This window comes from Podarcis melisellensis, assembly GCF_964234715.1.
Source record: "Podarcis melisellensis genome assembly, chromosome: 3".
Lineage (NCBI taxonomy): Eukaryota > Metazoa > Chordata > Lepidosauria > Squamata > Lacertidae > Podarcis > Podarcis melisellensis.
This window is the reverse complement of record NC_138530.1, coordinates 36,413,296-36,441,198: the sequence shown is the minus strand read 5'-3', so window position 1 is coordinate 36,441,198 and position 27,903 is coordinate 36,413,296. Positions and strand designations below refer to the sequence as shown.

At 43.2% G+C, this 27,903-nt stretch overlaps 1 protein-coding gene and 2 long non-coding RNA genes across 5 annotated transcripts; 2 read left to right on the top strand and 1 right to left on the bottom strand.

Annotated features, from left to right (window-relative positions):
* Nucleotides 1-271: 271 nt before the first annotated feature.
* On the top strand, nt 272-4,151 carry LOC309366004. Of its 2 annotated transcripts, none has more exons than XR_014166384.1 (3): nt 272-366; nt 2,524-2,639; nt 4,012-4,151. It is a non-coding gene; the product is annotated as an uncharacterized lncRNA (long non-coding RNA). The 2 variants fall into 2 exon arrangements; XR_014166385.1 differs by lacking the exon at nt 4,012-4,151 and adding an exon at nt 3,063-3,932.
* KCNK17 (potassium two pore domain channel subfamily K member 17) lies at nt 1,874-27,903 on the bottom strand. The gene is made up of 5 exons (XM_081904343.1): nt 27,455-27,903; nt 20,723-20,834; nt 9,540-9,706; nt 3,944-4,112; nt 1,874-2,662 (listed from the first exon to the last, which is right to left on the bottom strand). Exons 1-5 carry the CDS (start codon nt 27,701-27,703, stop codon nt 2,400-2,402), a joined length of 960 nt encoding a protein of 319 aa, XP_081760469.1. The 5' UTR covers nt 27,704-27,903; the 3' UTR covers nt 1,874-2,399.
* LOC309366060 lies at nt 12,039-19,706 on the top strand. 2 transcript variants are annotated; one of them, XR_014166453.1, is made up of 6 exons: nt 12,040-12,113; nt 13,044-13,078; nt 14,839-14,895; nt 15,015-15,120; nt 16,763-16,895; nt 19,372-19,706. It is a non-coding gene; the product is annotated as an uncharacterized lncRNA (long non-coding RNA). The 2 variants fall into 2 exon arrangements; XR_014166452.1 differs by lacking the exon at nt 13,044-13,078 and having other exon boundaries at nt 12,039-12,113.

Genomic DNA, 27,903 nt, shown 5'->3' with positions numbered 1-27,903 from the left:
AGTATTGTATTTTTAAAAAAATTAATTACATGGTTGTTTAAGCAAAACCACATGCATGGCCTCAGAAGAAACCTTTTAAAGACCTTAAAGTATCTCCTGTAATTTTCCAATGGAGATTGTGGAAGAATCCCAGTCATCTGCAACAAGCAGCTGAGTGGGCATGTTTTTCTTTAGTCACCCTTGAACGAATAACCTTCCCGGTTTTGGCAGACAACTGTTCTGTGGGTGATTTTTCCACCCTTTATGATACAAATCTCCTTCTGCTAGGACTACCTCACCCCACTCCAAAGCCCTGGGAAACAGCAGAAACTTGCCGGAAGCAACAGAGAATCTGACGTGCTGACGGGATCTTTGCAGACAGATTAGGTGAGATGATCAAATTACAATGGGACAATGCCTAATGGTACAAAAGCTAGAGTTTGGGGGAAAGAAGCAAATGCTGTTTAGTTGCATCAAAATCACCAGCAGCCAAATATGGTGCAAGTGTGCAGATGGATGGGATGAGGGTGCCAGTGGAAGAGGTACATAAATTAAATGCAAGCGGGGGGGGGGGGGGGAGGGGAAGCATTCCAGAAAATGTTGTGATGGACACAAGCATGAATCACTTTAACATTGATTAGCCCAGAGAAGGGAAGCCTGTGGTTCTCCAGATAGGGATAGGAAGGAAGCCCCTTTGGTCTCTGCCAAAATGACCATGGTATATTCTAACACAGTTTTTTCTTTCATCCATCTTCTGGGTTTGCTTTCCATATGCTTTTCAATTTCTTGCCTCCTTGGAGTGCTCACTCATAGGTGTTTATTCCCAATGAAGGAAACTGGAATTAGCTGCTGCCTCCATGACAGGATTGCTATTGCTTCTATGCTGCTTTTATGTTGTATTGCAATTAAGTGTTTAAAATTTGCTGTTAGCTGCCCTGAGCCCAGGTTTCTGAACCGGGAAGGGCGGGGTATAAATAAAAAGTATTATTATTATTATTATTATTATTATTATTATTATTATTATTACTAGCGCCCTCTGCCATCTTTTTCTTCTTCCCCCTCCTCCCTGCCTTTATGGATATTGCGTCTGACTCTGGTGGTTTTAGTAAGGTAAGGGTGGCCCCCACCCAACTGAGCCCCAACAAAATGGCTATTGGCACGCAATATCTAAAAATGGCAAGCCTGATGCCACCACTTATGAGATGCTGGGTAGAAACAAACGGCTATCACATCCCCACTGGCAGACATGATAGTGAAATGATAGTACCAGACCAAATGAACCTTTGTCTGATTCAGCAGGCAAGTTCTTAAACCCTGTCGCCCGATATATTAAAAAGATACTTGCATATAGTGGGGGGGGGGGAAATGGTGAGCTCTCAATGACAAAAGTGGTGCCTGCTGTGCTTAAAGAAGTGACACTGTGACTGCTCCATCGTCCTGGGCTCTGGTGGTAGCGGCTGTGCTGCAGCAGGAGCTCCTAGAGGAAACAGACTATCTATCTGGGACTGAAGCAGTCCTGGTCACCCAGAGGGGGTGGGCCATTAACAGGAGAGGGACAGGGGAAGTGCAACCCTGTTATCTTGCTCACTCTCTCAGCAACTTTTGATACCGTTGACCTGGACCATCTTGGTGAGTTGAGAGTGGGGCACTTGGTGCTCCACTTCTATCTACGGCAGTGGTTCCCCAGATGTTGTTGGACTACAACTCCCATCATCCCTGAGCTCTGGCCTTGCTAGCTAGGGGGTGATGGGAGGTGTAGTCCAACAACATCTGGGGACCCACAGGTTGAGAAAGGCTGATCTATGGGTTGGTTCCAGAGAGTGGCACTGGTTGACTTTATCCTAGCCCCCTGGCAGTTACCTGTGATAAGTATATGCAACAGAACCTGCCATGCTTTGGAGTACAAATGCTCTTTATTAAAGGCAAGGACTGTGGCAGCATCTGCTCAGCCTTCTATTGGGCAAATAACCCTACAAAGTCAATAGGTTGCAATACCACATCAGCATTTTGAGCAGTGGTTAATAGGTGAGACAGTCACTTCACATTTTTCCTACACAGAAATAACCTTGATATAGGGGGGAAACCTCCCACACATTGCCATAATTGCACAGTGATGTTCATGGTTTTCCAACTCCCACGCTTGCAGTGATGTAAAAGCCCTTCAGCTAAGATGGCACAGGCCCTATTATTCCTCTGACACAGAGATTCATCTCCACGTAGAAAGGAAATCATATGTAAGGCAGTCCTTGAACAACTCAACGAGCAGACTTTGATTTCCACTCTGGTCCGAGTTGGATGATCTCACATAGCCACACTTCTGCCAGTGCCACAAAATGGTGCTCTGGTGATGGGCTGCCCAGCTGGATGTTTCCCTCCAGCAAAAGCCAAAATACTTTGGTGGAATAAAGCATATATGCCATTCAATTTGGCTCCGCAGGCTTAGTGTCCTTTGTGCTGCAGTTCTGCCCATCTTTAGATTCCAAAGTGACATTTGGGTTGCCACTTATTAACTCTTGCTCTGCGTCTCTGCTCCTTCTCTTGCAGCACCGGCAGAGGCCACTGGAGTTCTCTAGCAAGCTGATGCACAGATTGATGATCAGGGCTAGCCAAGCCATCCCAAAGAGAATCCACAGAGAGACCACATTCTTATACCAGGATGGGTAGGTACGCTCAGGGTTCATGCCTATGGAAAAACAACACTCAAGCTGTTTAGAGGTATGAAATGTCACTCCCTTGAGAGAGAAACATGAGTATTTTACAATGAACCAAATCAACCAGGATTGAGCCTAGAACACTCTGGTGATTGAGAAAAACGAAATCCTGCAGTGTCTGGAGCATCTAAGAGTAGATGGGACACCATCCAGGTCAGAGACCAACGCAAAGGACACACTGAACTATGATTTCATTACCCAGGAATGTATAGCATAAATGAACCAGGGAAATGTAGCTTAAGAAACATGATTCCTAATGGTTGAGTCAGTTGCCCATAACCACCAGCATAAAAAAGAAGAATACTCATTATGTGGAGGTAGAATTTGCATTTTGCACCTTGTTTTGATTCAAAGTCCACATTCCATTGGCAGGGCTCTTGATGGAGATGCATCCAAGACCTGCAACCTTAGGGCCTATTTTCATGCAAGTAGTAAGGAAAAAACAAAAGGCCCAGGCCATACCATAATGGAGATGGAGTTGCATCTTGGACTACTCAAAACTTATTTACAAAGGGAGATGAAATTAATTTACTCATTATATAATTTAATATGGCCTTTAAAAAGTATATACTGTATACACTGCTCTTTTCCACCTTCTTCTTCAAACAAATGCCCTCAAATCACTGCCTCACTGGGATTAATGCCATATTCTGTGCCATGCACCATCCGTTGATGGCTCTTTTCATCTGAGAGCTGCTTGTGGTTCATTAGGAAAGGGCTGCTTTCCTCTCTCTAGGGGGGTGTGTGTGTGTGTGTGTGTGTGTGCACATGCGTACTTACATGGGATTGTGTGAGAAACACCTCACACACGGATTGTTCTAAACCTGAGTGATTAATTCGGTGCTTGTTTTCCCAAAGAGTTAAGTGCTTCCCTCACTGAAAAGGGCACCACAGCAATGTGCCATGAGGTTGTTTGTGGAAGTGAAGCCAAAAATTGTTCTCTCACAAACTGTGTTTGTGTAATCAAGCACATAAGTGCTCCAGAGCAAAGGGCCCTTCACATTCAAGTAGGGCCGCTTCTTTCAGCTTATGCTGCAGAAGCAAATGTTGACACTTCAGCTTTCAGCTGAAGAAACAGGGTATTATTCCTTGTTGTTATTAGACTCAAACTTGAGAAGGCCACTTTTTTTGCCCATAACAGGAACTCACACATGGGAGCTTACTGAAAGGAAGAGAGAAAACCAAACTAAATAAACCTACTGGTTTATCTAAGTCTAAAAACATTCTGTATATAATAGGTCTGAACTACTTACCAATTACATAATCTCCAAAGCCTATTGTGCTAAGAGTAATGAAAGAATAATAGAACCCTTCTTCATAGGTCCAGCCTTCTATGGCAGTAAACAACAGAGGAGGTAGCAGAAGGAACAGCAGAAGGCCAGCAACCAGTGCACAGGTCCGCGTCAAGACAGCTGCCCCTTTCTAACAAGAAACAAAAATAATGCTTGAAGCAGACTGGTAGATGGGCATAGGCTCTTGTATCTCTTCCTGATCTCTTTAAGCCACAGTTCCACATTGCAGTGTGTCTGAAACAGGGAACTGGTTTGATGGCAGTGCAGCAACCATGCTTTGATTATGGTTTACCATCCTGGTTAGTGAACTGACATTAAATCACAGTTCCCCTTTTCAGTTGTAATGACCAGGATTAAAGTACCAAAGCCATGCAACGAGAGGAAGGAAAGGTCGAAACGTGATGACCAAACGTTCCTTCCTGGTTGAATTACACTACCGTTTATTAAGCCAGGGACATTACAACAAACCTGGCTCTAAGTATGCAGACAGAAGTATGGTCTCAAGAGTCAAGCCCTGAGAACAGTTAAGTCAGCCAGCGTGGTGCCCTCCAGATGGTCTACAGCTTCCATCCGTCGTAGTCAGCGTGGTTTAAAATATCTGGCAGTCACCAGGTTGACAAAAGGCTGACTCAAGGCATCACCAGCCTCAAGGCAAAGGCTGAATTAAGGCATTTTTGGTGCCTGCTAAAAACATTCTTGTTTAAGCAAGCCTACCCAGATGCCTAGAAATGCTGATGTGAATTTAAATCTGTTTTCGTTTGATTTGTTTGATTTTAATGTTTAATGATTAAACAATCAACCAGTGTACAATTTTTATGAAATAAATAATAAAGTCAGGGGTAGACAACATGAGGCTCTCCAGATACTGTTGGACTTTAACCCCCTAGCAAGCCTTGCCAATGGTGAGGAAAGACGAGAACTTGAGTCCAACGACATTTGGAGGGAACCACATTGGCTACATCAGTTAAGTGTTAGGTATGATCAAGAAGGTGTCTCTAATTCTGTGTGGCTGTGGATTGCACCGCAATCCTCAATGGCAGTGGCTTGTAATTGGGATGGTCTGCACATCATCTGATATTTTTCTCAATACCATAGAGGACCTCAATTCACATCCTTTATAAAACACACACACATTTCTAACCCTCATTAATGTGAAAACTTAAAATCATGGTGGCATGGTTCTTAAAATCATGGGAGCCTACGGAGGGCTCTGGATGGTTCTTCTAATGTCTAGGAGTTTGGAACTTTAAGTACATCTTTCCATCAGTCCCAGTAAATCTCAAGTTACTTGCTCTGTAAACACCTTGCTGCAGCAGACCTGACCTTTGTTTGTTGTGTACTGTGGCTTGGACTACCTAGGTTGGTTGGTTTGTGGAAGAAGACTGGTAGATGGATTGTCTGGCCTTGTGGCCACTTTTTGATCCCTTACAGTTCTGTGGGTTTGGCCCTGACTGGTCACGCTGTGACTCAGAGACCTCAAGTTACAGATGAGAAAACGAGTATTATTATTCCCACTAGTTTATGGCTTAGCTGAAACTTGAACTTGGATCTTCCAGGGAAATTCAATGCTACTCAAGGCAGATTTGAAAGATGCATGACTAATTGTCTCAATCTGCCACAAAAGTGGGTTGAAGGAAGGTTCTCACAGATTAAAAGGAGACAGCACTATCAATTCTAGGAAATACGTTTTTTATGCTCTCCAGCTTTCATTTACATTTGCTTCATAACATTTTATTTTATGTTTGTTTTTTTTATCTGGAGATGTGGGAATGGTAGACTGCTAATTTCCTTTCCTTTCTCCCCTCTTCATGTTAAATGGGCCTTTCTAGGATCTAGTATAAATATATAATTATATGGCCATATAATTATAATAACTATAACACAAGCATGGCTCTCAAAGATAAAATGGCAAAGTAAAAGTAAAATGCAATGTCATAAATTAACAATATTATAAAACTACAACTCGCAGTCTAAACATTTCCAGAAGAGAGAATAAAATCAGATGACTAAAAACATGTACATAGCAGATAAACAGTGGTTTAAAACAGCAATATCACATATGGGGTGGGGTAATGAGGGGTTAAGGCCAGAGGGAGCCCTCATTTGGCATGCCAATGACCAGGTGCCAGGCAAGGCTCTCTGGGGAAAATATTCCACAACTGGGACACCATCGCACATAAAAAGCTCTGATGGCCACCCAACTGACATCACCTGTGTTGGAGCACCTGAAACAGGGTCTCTGAAGGGAAGGCAAATGTTCAGATACCCTGGTACCCAACCACTTTGAATATTTTAAGACCAGTAATTTGAACAGGGCCTGGAAATAGACTAGCAGTTTATACAGGTCTGGTGTTTGAGCAAATTGCCCAGTCCCAGTTAATACTTATGTAGCCCTATTTTTTACCAACTGCAGTTTCCAGGCCATTTACAAAGGTTTCCCCACATACAACACATTGCAATAATCTGAATGGGAAGTTACCAGAGAGTGGGTCACTGTGGCTGGTCTATCTCCAGATATAGCCACAGCTGCTGCATCAGCTGAAGTTGATTAAAATGTTTGGAAACTTCTACTATTGCAAGTGGAAAAGTAAATGTCCCCAGCGAAAGCGTGCACATTTTTTTTCACTGGAATGACAATGTTTGCAATAAACACTTTTTTTTTTACATTGGTGGGTGTGAAATGTTTGGATCTTGACATGCGATGCAAGCAGTCATCAGAACAGAGTCAGATCTTCAACCTGTGCTGGGCCTGGGATTTGTCTGAAACAGCTGATGTGTTGCTGTATCCAGGAATTGCAAAGCATCTGAAAAAACTGCAGAGTTTTTCAGGAATACTATGCACAGCAGTTGATCCTAGCCTAGTTCAGGGACTGGGACAGGACTATGTACATGCGTCATGCTTTCTGGATACTTGGAGCCAGAGACGCTGGTAGATAACTTGAGGAATGCAAGTCCTGGCCAGACATAACGTGAAGGGGGAAAATGATGAGGAAGAGGCAGCAGGTAATAACCCAACCTTTGCATGAAGGAAGGCAATTTCTCTTTGATAACAACTTACCTAAGACAGGCATTAAAGCTGGGCACTCACATTACATTTTTGTGAGCTCTCTCTTTTGCCCCTGCTGACATATTTTACCGAAAAGTTCTGGTTTTTTTGAGTGGAAGTTATGACTCACACAAACTTTCTGTTGCTTTTCAGCACTGTCGTTACAGGATCAGGCCAAAATGTTCTCAAGTAGTCTGCGTGTGGAAGAGATTCTTTCCCCAGCTCCAAGTTCCCCAGCTGGTTGCATTTTTATATCTATGTATATATTTATATATTTTTAAAAATAAAAATTGCGCATTTCTGAATTCCACATCAGCAATATAACAAGTTGATGACAGATACCTGAGCCAAAGAGAAGAACATCTCCTTCTAGCTGAGTTGGTAAAGTATAGTAGGGTAGTGTTGAAAAGCAGTACAGGGGAGATTTATTGGAAAGCTTTTCTAGTGGGGAAGAGACACAACTACTACTTCCACGGATGCTAGGGGGAGGCAAGTTGTGAATGGTGTTGCCAGATGCAGAAGAGAATAGGGCTCCTGAACCTCTAATAGTTGTGTAAAAGAAGGGATCTCAGTAGGTATAACTTACTATTCAAGCTCCAATCTACAGAAACTACCCCTTCCAACATAACTATTAAAGGTCCAATGGTCCTGTCTTCTTTTGTATCTGGCTACCCTAATTATAGGGACGCGGGTGGCACTGTGGGTTAAACCACAGAGCCTAGGGCTTGCTGACCAGAAGGTTGGCAGTTCGAATCCCCACGATGGGGTGAGCTCCCGTTGCTCGGTCCCTGCTCCTGCCAATCTAGCAGTTCGAAAGCACGTCAAAGTGCAAGTAGATAAATAGGTACCACTCCGGCGGGAAGGTAAATGGCATTTCTGTGCACTGCTCTGGTTTGCCAGAAGCAGCTTAGTCATGCTGGCCACATGACCTGGAAGCTGTATGCCAGCTCCCTCGGCAATAAAGTGAGATGAGCACCGCAACCCCAGAGTTGGCCATGACTGGACCTAATGGTCAGGGGTCCCTTTACCTTTACCCTAATTATGAGATACAATACAGTGCTGGAGGGTTGCTATGGGAAATGACTGAGCAGACAGCCAGCCATGGGAAATGACTGACCATACAGCATTGATAAGTGGAGGTGAAATAACATTTCCCTCAGAACTTAGGTTTGGGCAGCATCTGCCATGTTTTCCTTTCTTTCTCCTCTCAAAGTGTTGCACTTGTGGGGCTTCTACTCCCTATTTTGCAAAAATTAAGTAGTTTAAGTTTGTGACAAGGCTTGGAATTGGTTTGGGTGCAGACAGAGACAAATTAAGGTAAAAGGCATGAAGCAGGAGACTTGCCCTTCACCAAATACTGCCTTTGTTTCCTAATTGTTTTCTCCAATCACACCTACTTGAAATCTTGTTAGATCCCTCAATACACAATACTGTCTTGTGTAACAGAAACCACACTAGTACAATGAACATAGTACAGAGTTCATGCAGGCCTAGTTGTGAAGTTCTCAGTTTTTAAGGATTATTTCTAAACAACCAAAACGCTCCACAATCCTGATCAGAGTGTCAAAACTTTTGCATTGTTTTGAAAGCATAACTAGATTTTGAGCCCAGAGCTGCCTTAGCAGAAAGTGCTGATGTGTCCTTCAAGTACTTACACAAAGTATCAGTACACAGAGAGTTAAGAAGAAAGTATATTAGTACTGATAGTACCAGTAATAATGACTATAATTTACAGGGCTGGTCCTACCATTAGGCAGGTGAAGCAACTGCCTCGGGCAGCATATGCTGGGAGATGTTAGTGTCCCTCAGCTCTTCATCCTGAGCTCCCTGATCGTATGCTTGTTGGAGAAGAGAGCTCTTGTGTCATGCACTTTGCCCTCTGCCTTTATAATTACCCTACTGATCTCCCTCAGGGGCAACCTTGTTGCTATTATTGATGTAGGAATTGCAATAAGAAATGATGCGGCAACAAACAAGTCTGTACTTTGGTCTCATAACTATTCCGTGTGCTGCCATTTTCAGCCACAAATCAAAAATGTTCCCAGGACTGCAGTCCTACATATACTTACCAGGGAGTAAGCCCCATTGAATTCAATAGGACTTACTTCTGAGTAAACATGCCTAGCATTGTTAGTTTTGCCCTCAGCTGGTCACTTAAACACAGAGAGAAGCAAGTGTTATGCATAGCCTCTGGAGACCATGTTGCAGGGTGTGGGGAACCTTTGGCCCTCCAGTGGTTCCTGAACTACATCATTGCCCATGTTTGCTGGGACTGATGGGAGTTGTAGTTCAACACCATCTGGAGGGCTGAAGGTTCCCCCCACCTACTGTATTGCAATGAGAAGAATCTGTACATCAGAATCACAAGCCATTCTGTGGGTTAAGACACCATTATCGGGCCAGCTGATTGGCCTGCTACAGATTTAAGTCAAAGACATGCCACTTTTATCTGCACCTAAACAACTCACCCATGCTGACAAAAATGAGCAGTAAAGCACCCTTGCTGTTTACCTGCCAGTGAAACTTCTCACCCAAGTGGAAGGCACACAGGTGAACACCAGAGAGCATCAGCTGTCCTATCCTGTTGAGGAGGACAAGGTTCAAAGGAATCCCAAAAAGAGCAAAGAAGATGCAGAAGACTTGTGCAGCCTCCGTGCTGGGACTCAGGTTACCATAGCCTGGAAGGAGAAAGTTGATAGTTAGTTTAAAAGAATGTGGCTGTAAAAACATAAATCTGTTTCAGTGTTATCTGACCAAAAGACGAGGGTCAGAGGTTAAGGATATGTGGCACGAGGCTCACAGCTTGTATGCAGTCCTGGAGGTACTTGTGTGGCCTTATCAGAAAGTCCCAGCTTCCATTAAGTGAAGCAAGGTTCTCACCCATCACCTCAGAGGTAAGCTAATACAGTGGTACGCTTCAGGTTACAGACTCCACTAACCCAGAAATAGTACCTCGGGTTAAGAACTTTGCTTCAGGATGAGAACAGAAATCGTGCTCTGGCGGCACGGCAGTCCCATTAGCTAAAGTGGTGCTTCAGGTTAAGAACAGTTTCAGGTTAAGTACGGACCTCCGAAACGAATTAAGTACTTAACCTGAGGTACCACTGTATATGTGAAGCCAACCTGTACAAAAAGCTAAAAGATCAAAAGGTTATTAGATGCCTGAAGTAACAGATATTGACGTGGATATTCTAATTCTTTTATTGCATGGATGTGGTGAGACAGAAGTCTCACATTTAGGGTAAACAATTTTGTATTTGTGTGTTCAGTACTGTGTATCTACCAGCCAAGGATATATCAGCTGTATTCAGGTAGATAAAATAACAATTTTACTAGGTTGCCATCATAACCAGTGCATGTTTAGAAGTAAAGGATCACTGGAATATTACTAGGACTCACTCCAGAGCAATTAGATTTAGGAATGTGGTCAAAATACTTACTCCCCCCCCCCTAAACATTTGTATGCTTACATCCAAGCTTCAGCAGTACATAACAAAAATACAAATGGGGAGTGGGGATGACTAAAAATCAACACCATAAAACCAAACAAAAATCAATGCCAATAAAAACAGCAGTTAAAAGCAGCAGCGATGAAACAAAACTCATGAGGTCAGTAAAACTCAAGTTTAATGTACATCATCTATAGCTCATGGCATCATGCCACACCTCCCAGCAGCTGCCAGGCAGGAATAGCCCAAGTCATTCTTCGACCTGATCATCAGATCCTTTCCTATATTTTCAAGAGCATTACTAACAATAGTAAAAAGTGTCGTATGATATGATTTCTAGCGACACTTTTTATTATTATTTCTAGTAGTATTTTTGTAAATAAACATGCAATATAAAACTACTTCCCATTCTTCTAACTCTAGTTCCATCTATGAAATAAATGCTGGACTCCCTCCATTCTCATCCCCCCAACTAACAAGGCATCTGTTGAGACACACTTTTTTGTTCACAAGCAAACCAACATTACAAACATCATCAGCGTTACAAGGGATAAGGCTGTATGGAGGCAGGTGCCAACAGCAAGCACTCTAGATTACAGAAGGGTCCTAAAATTAGGAAACGTTCCCACTTGAAGGCTTCAACAGACTCTACACTCCCCTGAAAGCCCACTTTAATTCTATAGATGTAACTCTCTGAAATCTATGTGATGTTTGCTTCTGGTTGGGGAGGTTAATTGGACTGAATAGCAAAACAAAACAACCAGAATACCATGCGCTTCCTGGTGGGAACAGCTTGCTCTTTCCTCCCCATGCCCCCCCCCCATGTACTCTTTAAATAGTGGGGAGAAAGCAGCAGGCTGCCTGCAAGGAAAAAGGAATAGCCAGGTACCATAAGCATTCAATATAAACCACAATGATTACTGAGAATAAAAGTCACCTGGCTTCATAGCACACTTACTTCTATTGGCTGTGAACGCTATTATGGCAGACACATTTATGGCGCTAAAGCAAAATTGAAGCATAAATAAGTGTTTAAACTGCATTCTGTGGGGCCTGGTTCTTGCAAGGAGCAGTTCTTGGAAGTTTGTTAGAGTTGTCCTCTATAACAACCATGTATTTCGCATCCTACAATAGATTGCACTGTTAACATGTTCCCCCGCTCCCATGTTGGATTTTACTAGTTGTTTGCTTTTATTTGCCCACCTTTTAAAAATCTGGATAGCAGTGAGATGGAAAAAGCAAATGGTTCAATTTCCCTGTGTCTCCACAATTTTAGAATGTCTGTGTGGGGCACATGATCAAACACTTCCCCATATAAAAAACTCACTGTCCATTCAAAACAACCACATTTTGATGCGCAGGAAAGTATTTCAAAGTAGGCGTGCGTTTAAAGATGCAACCTTGCATTCTGGGAAGAAGAAAAAAAAAGCCCAATAGATTTTAAAAAAACAAAACCCCACACAGTACTGTTCCAATTCCATTTTAGTATCCTGAAAGAATGTTAAAATGGGTTCCATGGAGCTTTCTAGAAGAGGGGAATTCTGAAGAACTGTGTGACTACACCGCAAGTATGGTTTTCTTTGATCAGCTGCGTTTATATTGGCGTACACATTTGTTAGCATAAGGAGTGATGATGGTAAGTACTGTACTAAAGACACAACAACCCACAATACACAAACAGAAGTAGTTCTAAAACAAGATTATGTGGGAAAACAGGAAAGTTCATATATATATATATATAGAGAGAGAGAGAGAGAGAGAGAAAGCTTTAAAAGCAACCTCAGGGTGCACAGAGATGACACACAGGAATGTCCATAAAATGCCACAGAACAGTTCAATTTAACCAAATGGCACTTCAACCTTATTGATCATTCAATCAAATCAGAGGTTACAGTGATAGTAAAGGGCAGATTTATTGATTTGTCTCCCATCCCTCCCACCATGGTTTCTGGCGAAACTCTGTCTTGGATCAGCAAAACACGAAAAAGGTTTGTTTAGGGCTGCTTGTTGGTTTACAGTACTACACGCAGGTCTGGCTGTTTGGATATCTGAATCTGTGGTGTGTATAGAGAGGTTTGTGTACTAATTCCTCATGTATGGATAAGTGAATTTCTGTATATCAAGCAGTTCAATAGTGGACCTACATGTATTTGGTTAAACTGTCCACTAGGCCCTCCCATCTAAATCATGCAGCAGAACTGTGGCGATGCCACAATATGTTCATAATGCCAGGGCACCAAGGTTTAAGTGCTGAACTCAATTTTACACATCAAACTGAATAGAGGGAATCAAAAGTTGGGGTTTTTTCAAGTAAGCCATTGTTTACTAATAACAGTGCAATAACTGGAAACATTTTAACTTCATTTCAAATTAACAATCAATGATTTTACATTTTCTAAAGCCTGTGGTTATGTTAGCTGTCTCAGTTAAAGATACTGACTTACATAAATATGATATAATGAATATACATATGCACGTGTGCGCGCACATGCATGTACTTGTCTTATAAATGTTAACTGGACTACTTGGTTCTGAAGGAAAATAATGTGATGTTATTTATCCACAGAACTGGAATCCACAATGGAACATGGTGGCCTGTAGGTAAATATATAATCAAGCTCCAGCCAGTTGGTTTCCCCCCTACTCTCCACTGAAAATGAACAAATACTTAATATGAGCCTAGGTGGGCACTTCCTTGTCCAGTGGAAGGTCAATGATCATGAAAATGGTGGTTGAGGGGTGGGGAGGCTGTTCCTAAAGTGCCTGTCAGGTTGTACTGAATTCTAGGGTTCTTCAACTTGCCCTCATCTATTTCTCACCATAGCTCTTTGACTTGAAGAAAGCAAAGTAGCTCCCACCCTGTCCCACACCCCCAAGTCTCTCCTGTCTCATCTGGATCCCCCAGTGAGCACCTGTTTCCAGTTGGGGGTGCTGCTTTTGTTAGCACATCTAACCCACTGGGTGGCCTATGGCAAGAAAAGCAGGATAAGAAAAAGTACTCAGAAGTGTTGAACGGCTGGGGTCTGGTGACCCTGTACTGAGACAGAGAACTAGGAATTTATAGAAATGGGGTTGAATATTTGTTGATATGATAATGTGATGGAGAACAACTTTATCTGAAGTTTTGAAAAGCCTGTTCCCAGGTGTAAGTAAATAAGGAAGTTATTGCATTTCACTTTTTGTACACTTTGTCCTAACATTCTGTACTTTTGCATTGTGTGCAACTTTGATAAGATCACCATAAGATGTACTTTTTGATAAAAGGGTATATATATATATATATTCATTTGCGACTGTCTCTCAGGCTCACATAATACTGACACTGTAACACTAGCCTTCCTTTCAGGGCTGCTTACCAAACTAAAGCACATAAGCTGCTTTGAACCACGTGGGCAAAAGCACCATATACTACCATCATACCAGTTATAGGCTCATGAAACATAGGAGCTGAGATTTAAGAAGGGCACGTACAGTGGTACCTTGGGTTACATACGCTTCAGGTTACATGTGCTTCAGGTTACATGTGCTTCAGGTTGCAGACTCTGCTAACCCAGAAATAGTGCTTCAGGTTAAGAACTTTGCTTCAGGGTGAGAACAGAAATTGTGCTCCGGCGGTGCTGCAGCAGCAGGAGGCCCCATTAGCTAAAGTGGTGCTTCAGGTTAAGAACAATTTCAGGTTAAGTTACGACCTCCGGAACGAATTAAGTACTTAACCCGAGGTACCGCTGTATAAGAAATGGAAGAAAGGTGAAATCACGAAGGAGCCAACAGTTGCAGGGAGAAGGTCAGACAGGGCAAAACTCAGAACGAGCTCAGGCTTGTAAGAGTGGTGAAAAATAATTTTAAAAAGGTTTCTTTGGCTATGTTTGAAACAAGGGGAAGGACAAGGAAGTAGTAAGCTCTCTGCGTGGAGAAGATGGAGAAATGATATTGGGTAACTGCTGGCTTGCCAGTAGTATGTGTGAAAAGGACCTGGGGGTCTTAGTAGACCACAAGTTGAACATGAGTCAGCAGTGTGTGGAAGGAGCAAAAAGAGAAAGGGAAAAAATGTAGTGCTATTGTAGGCTGCATCAACAGATGTAGAGTATCCAGATCAAGGGCAGTAATAGTACCACCTCTGGAATACTGTGGAATGGACGCCCTCACAAGGTTGTGGACTCTCTTTCCTTGGAGGTTTTTAAGCATCTGTTATGGATGCTTTAGTTGATCTAGATTGATAGCAGCAGATGAGGATAAACATGAATGATTATGGATTGAGAAAATCGATGTTTTCCTGCTGCAAATGGGGTAGTGTGTGTGTGTGCATCCCTAGTCCAAATTTAGATGAGCCGGTTTTGCTCATCTCTGTATCATTCTGGCAGATGCAGGTTCTAAGTCTCACTTACTACAGAAGGTGCTGCTAAGCAAAGGAGCAGCAGGTCAGGACCTTGTGAACAAGTCCAGTGTCCCCCACACTGCCCTTGACTGCAGTCCTTTTACCCTCTAATTTGTTAGCTCAAGATTTAATATATTGCTTTGCCTTGTGCTGTTTGTTAAGGAAGCCATTCAATAATTCATCCCCATCTGATTTGCTGGATGTAATAATGTGCTACGTGAATTGCCAAGAAATCACATCCAGGGAGCATCTCAATCTTCTAAACCCGGTAGGTGTATTAATATTAAAAATCAGTTACACTGCATAGAAAACAATAACTTGATATTTTGTTGAAATATATTGGAAAACTCTCGACCAAAATTGACTGCAACATTGATTTAGATGCGTAATCCATGGGTATTAGACTAATGCTTATCACCCTTATACCACTGTTTTCAAAAAGTTATGCTCACAGTGAGCAGGTCCTGGAAGACTGACTGCTTATTGTCAAATCCTTCCCACCAAGCTTGTACTGCCATCTAGTGGTTTGTTATAGTAACAAAGTGTGTCCAACAGATGAAGGGAGGGTTGATCAAATGCTGTGCTGTGGTCAAACCTTTTTAAAAATGCCATCCTTCCTTTTAAGTTTTTCTTCACTATAAATTAAATACATATATTCCTAAATACAGGAATATGTCCTGCAGGACATTTAGAAACTTTCTCAAAAGGGGCAAAGAGCAGGACATTTTTCTTCCCTCTTCTCCAATCCCCTACATTTTTCAACTCAGCCCAACTAAAGTCCAACTCACCCAACTTCCAAGATGAGAAACCACTGATGCAAAGCAGATGTGCAGCTGCTGTTGCCTGCACAGGGCTGTTTTCCATAGAATGAGCATGTACCTCCCAATCTGACTGGGGATGCCCATATGGATGCCACACAAAGCTTTGCATTGTGCACACAATTTCACATCGGATTTACACCCAGAAAGTAGCAAGTACTTAACTGAATGAAGGCATTCTGGCCCCATGAGGCTAGCCCTGGAGACAGCTGATACACAGCTCCTTTAAAATCAGGAGCTCAAGCAGGAGACCAGGAATGGTTTGGGAGGGAGACTTAAAGACACAGATCTCTGAAGGGGATTGGAGACCCACTGTGGTCTAGATCTCCCTTTCGCTCCTTCTCCAGCAGAATAAAGTAATCTGCCTTAAAGATCATGCATATATTATGGTACCCAGTCTGACCCCAGTCTGATCAATGAAATCCAATCACCACTCTGTTAGAAGGGGTGCAAGATGTTATACACTTACAGTGGGAGTGCTGGAGGGTACAAAGTTTTTTGTTTGATCTTTACAGCTCTCACAGTGGTAGCAATTCAGCTGAACATGCATAGCTGTCAACTTTCAGATTTGAAAATAAGGGATCAGCAGCCTCACCTGTCCCAGGGACAGTCTACGGGATATCTAACAATCCGGAATAGAAGCAGGAAGCAGTGGGAAACGGCATGGGAATAAGGGAATTTCCCGCAAAAAAAGGGAAGGTTGACAGCTATGTGAACATGGGGCCAGCTTTGTTCAGGGAGGCAATAAAGGATTGGCGCGTACCTTGTTCTCACAGAGAAATTGACACAACAATCTCAAATGGTGAATGGGAAACTTAGGAAGGATACCTTCATGGAAGAATGGCTTGAATTCCGTTTCCTTGTTAATTTCAGCAAGGAGAATAACTGATCTCCAATCTCTTAATGATTGCTATGGATTTTCTCTCCTAACTGCAGTATATCGTGCTAGGGGAATAGCGACTTTCTTCCCCTTCTGGCTGACTTTATAACTCAGTGATGAAAGGTTTACTTATACTCTTTTGTGTTGCTGTTGTTTGGATTGTTATACTCCTATATTAAAAAGCTTCCTGTCTGCTTTGAAATCAACACTAGTGAGAAGTAAGAAGTAAAAAATTTGCAGCATGCTAGACATAGCATGATGTAGTACTGCCATCTTGTGACTTGTAAGAAGGCAGAGGCAAGAGGACTGCTCCTTGTACAATTTCATGTGCAGAGCTGTATGCAGGTGGGTGTACTTTCCAGTGTGAGGACTGCTGCACAGTTTATATGCACATGTTGTAGAATGTAAAAATATTTTTTTTTAATTTTTAAAATTTTTTTGCACAAAAACAAAAGAAGCAGCTCAGGTTCACACTAGATTTGATGGCAGAACTGCTCCCATGTATAAACTAGGGGAGTGGGATCTCCTGTTTGCAACAATGTTTGCAACAAAAGGGCCATTCAAGTGGGGTGCTAAACTCTCTGCCCTGTATTATAGCTTCTCTCCAGGGTCATTTTCTGCCCAGCTTGGTTCCAGAGCAATGTTAAAAACTCCCCAGGCACCAGGCACATTATTCAACTGGTGTGGGTCCAATTGTAACCACATAATCTCTGGATGATGCCAGGTTGGCGACTGGCATCTCCATCTGGCTGCCCACCTTTCAGCTTTTTAGGCAAATAAGCAGAAGAGTTTACTTACTGCATTTATATCCCACCTTTTTCTCCAAGGAGTACGTGGTTCACCCATGTCCTCGGTTAATCTCTACGTCAACCCTGTGAGGTAGGTTAAGAGGTTGTGACCCAAGATCACCCAGTGAGCTTCATGACTGAGTGCGGAATTGAACCCTGACCTCCCAGGTCCTAGTCCAACACTCTAACCACTATACCCCACTGGCTTCCTAGAGTTCTTCTGATATGGGGCAGCTATATAAATTAAGAAGGTAAATAAGTATGGGGAAAGCAAAATGTCACTTAGAGAAGGATCTGAAATAGCTTCCTTGAAGCCTGAATTTGTTTTATTCTGGATTGTCTTATTTGATGTTTGAAAGTGTTGTAAACCCCTTTGAGATGTTGTCTTTAAAATACAAAGCATCAAAATAAAAATAAAAAATCCAAAATTGGTGGGGGAATGGTGCCTAGACATTCCATTGTGGCAACCACAATCTAAGTTCAAGGTGTCATTTGGTGATTAGCTTATATATCTGAGTTTCTGACACTGTTCCAGGAGGAAAGGCTACATGAAGCCAAGCACTAAGTGCAGGGAAGATTCAGTTTCTCTCACTCTATGAGCTCTTTTGCGCCATAAATAAATAAATAAATAAATATGCATTTGCAATTCCACTTTATATGTAACTGGGGGACCCACAAATGGAGCTGCTACTGCTGTCGTGCGTAGTTTGAGTCTCAGATACACAGAGCATTCATGGCCACATGCCCAGATTAAAAAAATGTGATCAGAGGCACCACATGAAGAAACAGAAGCAATCATGAGAGCATTGAAGAGTTTTCTATAGGCTGTTTCAGCATTTTTGACGTCAGCCCATTTACATCAGTGAGTCTAGGAGAAACAATGTCGGGTTTGTGGGGCATGTGCGTAAATGTATATCAAAAAAACACACTCCCAAACATCAAAGAGAACCAAGAAGGATGACACAAACATGGGAATATATTGTCACCCTCAGGCAATCCCTAAAATAAATGACTGACCCTTTTCAGCCCACATTAAGGCTATTCATGCAGTTTGTCAAAAGGGAAAGAATGCCAGAGAAGACAAGTTGAGAAGCACTTTACTTATAAATAGTTACAGCTGGTTTCTTTATGAAATTTACATGGCACTCTATGGCTCCTAAAGCAGCCCCCAGATAACAACTTGCAAAGACCATCAATAGAACAAAACCAATAAAATCATAATCTGTTAAACCAGAAGAACAAAGTAGTTTCTTGAAACCTCAGGACAACTTGGAAAACAAAGTAAAATCCACAAAAGATTTATATCAATCTCTTAAAAACCAATGGACTGGAAGTGTGAAGTCTCTTTGGAGAGAGACTCACCTAACACAGGAACCACGACTGAAAAGGCCCTGCCCCTTCCCTGAAGGTAGATGAGCCAGAAGAACAACTGGAAGCCATTGGTAAACCAGTGATAGAGAATATCAGATCTGAACTGATGTCAGTAAGCAGTTAAAAGATTAGTTTATGTTAGCTTAAGCCAGTGGTACTCAAAGGGTGTGGAGTGCCACACTGGTGTGGCAGGAGAGGATGGCCAGTGTTGCGAGAAGATTCAAGGACAATCAAAGAAACATTCAAATGTTTCAGTGTAATATAAAAAGGTAAAGGGACCCCTGACCGTTAGGTCTAGTCACAGACGACTCTGGGGCTGGGGCGCTCGTCTCGCTTTATTGGCCGAGGGAGCTGGCGTACAGCTTCTGGGTCATGTGGCCAGCATGACTAAGCCACTTCTGGCGAACCAGAGCAGTGCACGGAAACGCCATTTACCTTCCCGCTGGAGTGGTACCTATTTATCTACTTGAACTTTGACATGCTTTCGAACTGCTAGGTTGGCAGGAGCAGGGACCGAGCAACGGGAGCTCACCCTGTCATGGGGATTCGAACCACCGACCTTCTGATCGGCAAGCCTTAGCCTCTGTGATTTAACCTGCAGCGCCACCAGTGTCCCTCAGTGTAATATAGTATAGTATAATATTTCTTTTCTTAATCTGCAGAATACAGATTGATATCTTTTCAAAATGAGAGCAAGAACATCAAGAAATACTGAGACCAATCCTGGTTGTGATCCAAAATCACCATTCAGACAGAGCGCTTGAGAAGGCTCATTTGACTCCTGTAGCAACCCCAAGGAAACCTCCAAACAAGAAAGTCTGTCGACCATATGTGGATAGCTATCCAAGCCTCAGATTCACATGGACTGGAGATGAAAACTGGAGTTTGTTTGTCTCAAATTAGACCTAATATAAATGAGATTACCTGGGGAAAGCATTCTCATACCTGTCATTGAGTTTGTACACATACTTAAAGTACATTTGTAAGTGGTGTGTTTATATTTTGGGAATGATTTGTGCTCTTATGTGGCTGCATTGTTTTATACTTTCTGGATGTCCCATAATCATATTATAAATACTTGTGTTCTTTAAGCCATAAGTTTCCTCTGTTTTGCTATCTGCTTCTCCAAGGTGTACAACCAAGAATAGCTAAGTTTCTTTTTGTCTTCCAGTGTATTTCTTATCAATAAAATTTTTGGTGTGGTGGGAGCAAAATTTTATTACAGTCATACCTTGGGTTACAGATGCTTCAGGCTGAGTTACGGACCCGCCAAAACCCGGAAGTGCCGGAACAGGTTACTTCCAGGTTTGGGGTCGCGCATGCGCAGAAGCGCCAGATCACAACCCACGCGTGTGCAGACGTGCCACTGCGGGTTGCGAATGCTGCGGGTTGTGAACGTGCATCCCGCATGGATCACATTCATAACCTGAGCGTCCACTGTATTTATGTGTGGCCTAGAGAAAGAAGTTTGAGAACCACTGGTTTAAGCCATAAGTTTCCTTTGTCTTTGCTATCTGCTCCTCCAAGGTGTACAAATTTAGATTATCACAGCAAACACAGGGGAAGTATCAGGGAAACTTTATCACTCTTCCTTTTGCCCCTTCTACTCGGATCACAGTGGGATGATGAAACATTTGGGGATATAGTATAGATTAATAAAGGTAATTTGCTAGGAAGCACAGGGCATTCCATTCTTGGCTGATGAGAGAGAAGGTCAGCCTTCCTGAAATTTATTTTCTCCCCTCATACTTCACACCATTCCCTAGAAGCTTGTACCACAGTTTAAAAAAACGAAACAACAGGGATAATTGTGTGTTTCCATTCCATAACCCAGGGTTTACTGTCTCTGTGTGGAATTCAGATGCCTCACAGGAACATAAGACAAAGCAATACAGGAATCTGCCCATTTGTAGGCTAACCTTGCTTCCTGAAGGTGGCGCCTCTGGCAAGGAAGAAGGGGGAAAGGCTGTTTCTATAACTGGTTTTACGCAATTTTCTCAGAACATTTCCTACCGATGGTTGTTACTGCAGAAACAGAGAAGAAGAAGGAGCCAACAAAGTCCCATCTGCCCAGGCTCGTGTTTCCCTTAAGGTAAAGCCCACTCTTGTAGGCCTGGATGATGCCCTGCAAAGAGATAAGAAGGAATAAGAATGAGAGTTTCCGGCAACAAGGCAGCTAAGTCAGCCTAGAGACTGTCAGACCAAGGCAAGATTGGAACTTGCTTTTCTGGCATGGTACATATTTAAAACATTTAAGGCAGGCATAGGCAAACTCCGGCTCACCAGATGTTTGGGACTACAACTCCCACCATCCCTAGCTAACAGGACCAGTGGTCAGGGATGATGGGAGTTGTAGTCCCAAACATGTGGAGGGCCAGAGTTTGCCCATACCTGCTCTAAGGGGCTATCCATGGGGCTTTTTATGTACAGCAATTTTAAGGATAGGTTGTGTTTTCACCCTGATCTTTAAAATGCATTGGAACTGCTGCTGTTTTAGTGTTTTTAACTGCACTGAAGTCTGCCCTAGGATCATATGATAAAGGTCAGGTAAAAATACTCTTAATAAATAATGGGATGGGGCAGTTTTCAGCTTGAACATGCAGACCACAGTATATACTGAACATGGAAGTTACTTAGTAGTAGTCATATGGCATAATTACTCCACAGTAGTTACAACTGCCAGAGGTGTAGGGAGCACAGAAGCAGTGAGGAGATGCACTGTAAATGTGGCTAGTTACTGAAGAGTAAAGCCCCATCATGGTTGTTTACCACTGGGTGATATTGAGCTAAACTGTGCATACACAGTTAATGTGCATATGGGTCACACAGATCCTATCTATCTATCTATCTATCTATCTATATATATATATATATATATTCCCACATTTTTCCACATGCAAATAATGTCAGTTGAACTCTATCTCATTGCTTCCCATCCACGCTAGTGGGCAATGCTTGGATGTATGTGCACTGTGTATTGCCCCACTCCCCACAATTAGTACTTCCCACCTTCCCTGAAACCTGATGTGCATTGTGGGCATGTCTGGAAGCATTTGTTTAACTGTGCCAGCAGCCAATTTCTTACTTTGCTTTAATATCCAATATAACAGACATACACATAACAGCTAATTTAATAGGTTAATTTAAAGTGTGTTACAGTGTGTGTGACATACTCTGCCTTGCTAGTAGCCCACCCTTCCTGAATTCTGGAAACCACGGACATGCACACAGGTATTTGTTTCTCATGCACATGGCCATTATGATTACTATTTGTATACAAGTTTTTCCATATACAATATTTGCACAGAACAATCGGTTTTGTTTTTTTTATAAGTGTGTGTTAAATAAAAATATTATTTATTTGTGTATCTGAAGCCATTACAAAACTGAAATACCACAAAGGAACCCCACCAGCCCACTGAGGAGCACCTGCCAATGGAAGGTGGGGATGGAGTGACAGATGGCATCCAGCAAAATGTCACCATACATGTTTTAAAAAGTACCCAAGTAATGTGCATCCACTAATGCAATATCCACAAATCGGGAAAACCAAATCGGGCAGGGAAGTGCAGGCTACCACTTGAATAATGACAACGTTGTGCTGACAGTGTAAAAACCAAACGTGCACACATCCATTTTAAACTGGTGTGTGTGCGCACGCACGCACAAAGCCCTAATTGCTACCTTTTAGCTCATAGGGTAAGGTTACCAGACATCCCCGTTTCCTGGGGACAGTCCCCAGATTTACAAATCAGTCCCCTGACAAAATCCATCTATTTAGTAGGAAGTTGAAAAGTGCCCCCAGATTAATTTTAAAAAATCTGGTAGCCTCATCATAGGGTAGCTGTGACTACAGAGGGCAGGGGAGAATCACATAAACCACTCCATGGAAAGAAGATGGGATATAAATTTGAACAGATAGCTGCCTCTTTCACAGTGATCCTTTGACTAGGCAGAGAGAAGCCTTTGTTTATACTGTTTATACTTTCCCTATTCATGCATGAGGTGATACTTTGTTCCACCTGCTAAAGCTTAATTAAGATGTTGGGACATAACAGAGAAGGGAAATTAAGTTATTAGTTATATTTGCACTATTGATTTTTGATCCATGCTTGCTCTTGGTCCACCCTGCTTTATTAATATACAAGGAAATATATATTTTATAATAAAATGCTGAAATGAAGAGAACAGTCCCTGTTCTTAGTTGCCCTGGCAATACTTTATAGGGCCAGCCTGCTTGTGATAATGGCTTTAATTAGTTCTGTGGATTTGGAAGCTGGCAATATGCTGCCACCTTCCCAGGGAAAAGCTATAGCTCTGGTTGGATTCTTGGCCTCTGACAGGACGACGTATATCTCTCTGGCCTGCGACAACAGTCTGAGCTGTTAGGGGCATATGAGGCAAATGGACTGGGCAAAGACTTGGAATCCGATAGCTCTTGCAGAAATCCACCTCAGAGCTTGAATGGTAACTTTGTAGGGAGGATAAACTGGAGGGAAGGGTACTGCCATGACATGCCTGTGGGTTCCCCTCCTTCCTCCCAGCACCTCCCCTCTCCATGCCTCAGTTTCCCCCCTTCTCTGTTTTGCCAGAAATCTAAACACAGTTCAAAGAGTTAATTCCAACACATAAGCAGTCCTTTTATGGTTGGACTTTTCTGATATACCAAACAGAGGACTTGAAGAATTCTAGGTCCATTTTGGCATCTTAATTGCACCATGGATTTTATGGTGAGTTATGTCCTGTGATGACATTGCAGAGGAAACTGGTAACATGGATTGGTTACAACATTGCTGCCAGCCTTCTTGGTTCTGCAGGTCTAAAAATTGTTTTGTTATAAATGTTTATCAAACAACAGCAGGAACTTTTGCCAGTATGGAATCATGGATTTAAGAATGCGTGTTTTTAAAGAAGGGAGACCTACTTCAATTTTAAGGAATGCAATAGGTGCCCTATGTGACTCCCAAATAGTTGATGTAGGAACACATACACTAGAGATACACCAAATTGCTTCACCACATGACAAGCAAGATATGTTCTTAGCAACAATTTTTTATCCTCCCTTCTAACAAACAATGACCCTTAGTATAATAAAGCATCTTTATAGACCCCAATGAATGAGTAGATAAAATTTAAATTGCCTCAAAATGGGCCCATTATTACAAAAAATGAAGCCTTAAGCATTAAATAAACGACACTGATAGATGATAATGACCATCCAGGATCTGTTTCTTATGTCTTCTGGCAAGCATCATCACTTTATCTTACTGTAACTAATAGATCTAATGTTAGAATAGATTCAAAATCTGGACAGTAATCTTGGGATAATGAATCAGGAATGTCATAGCCTCCATTAAGCAGCACTTCTCATTTATTTAAAAGATACTGAGCATATTTTTTGTGGGAATATCAAGATGACTTAGCCCTTGTTCACACATCACATTAAGCCATAGTTGCAAGACCCTGTGGTTTAATATTGATGCGCAGTGTACCTGTGTGCACTGCTGAAACCATGGGTGTTGCAGTCTTCCTTTGCAGCTGGAAAGCAAACCATGGCCTGCCTTTGCATTACCTCCAATCCTGGGCTCATGGTTGGTTTCCTTCAAACAAACAAGTGCTAAGTCCAAAGCAAACTTTGGTTACTGAGAGGAACCAACCACAAATCCAGGTTCAGGTGCAACACTAAGTGAGACCACGGCTTGTTTCCCGGCGATGGGGGTGGAGTGAAGCACCCATGATTTCAGCAGTATGAACAAACATACTTTGTGTTCTCATTAAACCAAAGATAAAATAAACTATGGCTCAATGCGACATGTGAGCCAGGCATTATTGGGTGATAGTTTTCAGGGTCTTCTAAAAAGCCTTGGAGAGGATTACTTTATAAGCCATATCTGAAATCAAAGTTTCTTTGCTGGAGTACCTGCATCTGAGTGCCAGATTATCATGGTGTAGTGGTGATTAAGATTGTTTTGAAGTTAGATGGACCTTGCCCTTTCCAAATGAAAGTTATTATTTCTCCACATTATTAACACAGATAAGTAACAACAATATATTGGGGTGAATATTAATCTTAATGCGTCTTTTCAGGTACATAGGTGAAACATCATAAACCCTAACTGGCTCCTTATCTGAGAGTCTTTACTACAAGAAAGGTTCTCTCCCACACTGATAATGTGGAAGAAAATCAAACCAGTGAGACCATATACGCAAACAAGACACGTGTGGAAGCATCATTGGGCTCCCAATGATCCTTACGAAGGATTACCAAAACCTGCTCCTGCTCCCAAGGAGGCTATGAAACTTGGTATATAGATTGTGGTCCAAGAAGAGAGAGCTTAACCATGATCCTGCCTTTCTATGACATGCTAAGTCAAACCTTGGCTTAGCCACTGTTGCACCGTGCTATGCTAAAAGATCTGGAGGGAGGAAAGCAGGTGCTATAGCTTGGCTTACTGTGATGTGCAAACCAAGTCAGTGAATCATGCCCATCTCATGCACCTCCTGCAGTATAATTGGGGGCTAGTCATGTCTCAGTCTCCCTATTGTGGAAAAGGGAACACTAAAGAACAGTGGGATGAGATGAAACCAACCAAGCTCAAAATCAACTACTTCTCTCCCTCACCCAGAAATGTTCTCCCAAAGACTAAGCCACAAAATTCAAACCAGACTGTGTCAGAAGCAAGTGTAGAAGCCCAGAGGGTACACCAAATTGCCTACATATCAGTTGACTCAAAAGAGTGAGTCCAGCTTGTAATTGCTATGATCAAAAGAATCAGTAGCAAATCACAAGTGGAAAACAGTCTTCTTTGCTTTTTTTCAATTGATCTGCTTTCTCTAACCCTTATCCTTCCTCATCGATTAACTCTGCTGTTTGTTATTTTCACCTACCAAATCGTATCTAAAAACCCTTTTATACTGCAAGTGCCCTGCCTTTCTGTTTATCTTGTAAAGCCAGTTGAACACATTAGGTGGTGTATCAATAATAATAATAAAATAACGTTAAGCTTAGGAGAAGTGATGTGAAACACAACACATGACTTAACATCTCTATATGCTACTTCATTTTGGCCATGCTCTCCCATGAGTTCTTCAGGGACAGTCACATCCAAATATGGGAACAATGTCAACAGAAAATAGCACTGAGATATTTTTTTTTAAAAAAAACCCACGGTCATTTGTCTTGCTCATAGCAATAGCTATTTATATTTACATAGCAGTACTTCAAGTATATTTCTCAGGACATCTTATAATAGGGAAAGGAAGCCTGTGGCCCTCCAAAAGTCATTGGACTGCATCAGACCTAGCCAGCATGATTATTAGTCAGGGATGGTGGGAGTTCTAGTCCAGAAACATCAGTTGTTTTCCCTGCCATGTCTTATAACAACCCCATAGGGCAGCATTCTCATCTCCATATTGCAGAGGGTGAGCTGACCGGGGCCAGCTCAGAGGGTGAAGCAGCCTTGCTCAAGCAGCAGAATGTGAAGTACCAACAAAACAGCCTTCTTCAACTTGTTGCTTTCCATAACAATAAAAGGAGGCAAATGGTTAATTATTTTGTTTGTGGCTGGATTTGTAGTACCATGAGAAGATGGCACTATTTGGATTGACTGCATTAACGACACGGTGCTTCTGTCTGATAATGTGAAAATGAAGAAGCTCATGACTGAGGGAACATCTGAACTGAGGACTTCCTGCTCAGACTCTCAGATGTCCCAGCTCACATGCATTCAGCATCTCATGCCCCATGTGACATTCTTCCCTTTCAGCAGGATGGGAGAACCATTCCTCTCACCATCTCTTGACCTTTGGCCATGCCAGCTAGGGCTGATGGAACTTTCTTGCACAGTATCCCTATCTAGGGATGAGGAATGGAGACCCTTTGGTCCTCCAGATGCTTTTGGATTCCCAACTCCCATCAGCCCCAGCTGCAGTGCCAACGAACAAGGTGGATGCGAGTTGTAGCCCAACATCTGGAGGACCCCAGATTCCCCATGGCTGCCCGACTGTTTCAGGCAGGGCTTTTTTTTCAGGGAGAGCTCAGCTCCAGCACCTCTCCAGTGGGCGCCATTGCCATTCTAACATGGCAAGCTCCTGGACCTCTTTTTCTAAAAAATAGCACTGGTTTTAGGTATAATGTGGTCTTCCTCAAAGGCTTGCGTTTTTGGACAGGCGGCTTCCCTGGTTTCTACAGAAAACTCCTTATCGCAGAACCCTTTCTGCGGGGGCTCTCTTTGCCTTCCCATCCATCTGACGGTGGGACAACCATCTTCGTGGATGTGCAATGCTTCGCTGTGCCCTAGTATTTCCAGAAGGGCTGGCCTGTCCATGGACTTCTACTTTTCCTTTTTGCAAAAGTTCTCCCGGACAGACTTCCTCCCCACCCGCCAGGCACCTTCCTTGCCACATTCCCACGATTGTACAGTCCTCCATCAGCCAGTTCTCTCCCCGCTCCCAACCTTCTTTCGGGCCTTGGAGCACGTGGAGACGAGCGTGCCTCTGCCCGCGTGCAAAGCGCCCTCCCCTCAACCGTAAGAGCCCCACATTAAGTATCTACAAACAACAACGGCCTGAGGGGAGAGAGGAGCATGCGAGGACAAGTTTCGCACACAGCCGGCGCCTCCCTTCCCTCGTGGGATTGGGCCGAGCCCGGCCGTCGCCCTCCTGTCGTCCCCCTCACTGCCCCGGGGCTCAGGGGCGACGCTCTCCTGGGAGGCGGCGGGCCGGGCTCGCTCCCCACCCCGGTACCTTGGCGAGGTCCTCGAGGTCCTCCCTCTCGAGGCACGTGTAGTTCTCCAGCAGGTCCCACTTCTCACTCAGCAGCCGCCCCGCCATGTCTCTCTCGCGGGGCGACTCGAGCGCCCAGAACGCGGCGCTGCCCAGCAGCAGGTAGCTCAGGTAGGCGAGCAGCAAGAGCGGCGTGGCGGGAAGCCGGCGGCCCGAGGACGAGGCGGCTCCCGGCGTCGCCCGGCCGCACCTCCCGCCGCAGCCGCACATCGCCAGCTTCGTGCCTTCACCGGCCTGCGCGTGAGTTCAGTGGGCGGCAGCGGCGCTGGGCTACACTCGGCCACGCAGGGGAAGCGGCTCCGAGCTACCCTGGCGGCTTCCCCTAAGACGCCGGCGGCTCTCTGATGCTCTGGGAGGAGCCAAGGAAGCGCCTCGCGCTTTTCAAACCGGGCGAGTAGCTCCGCTTCCGT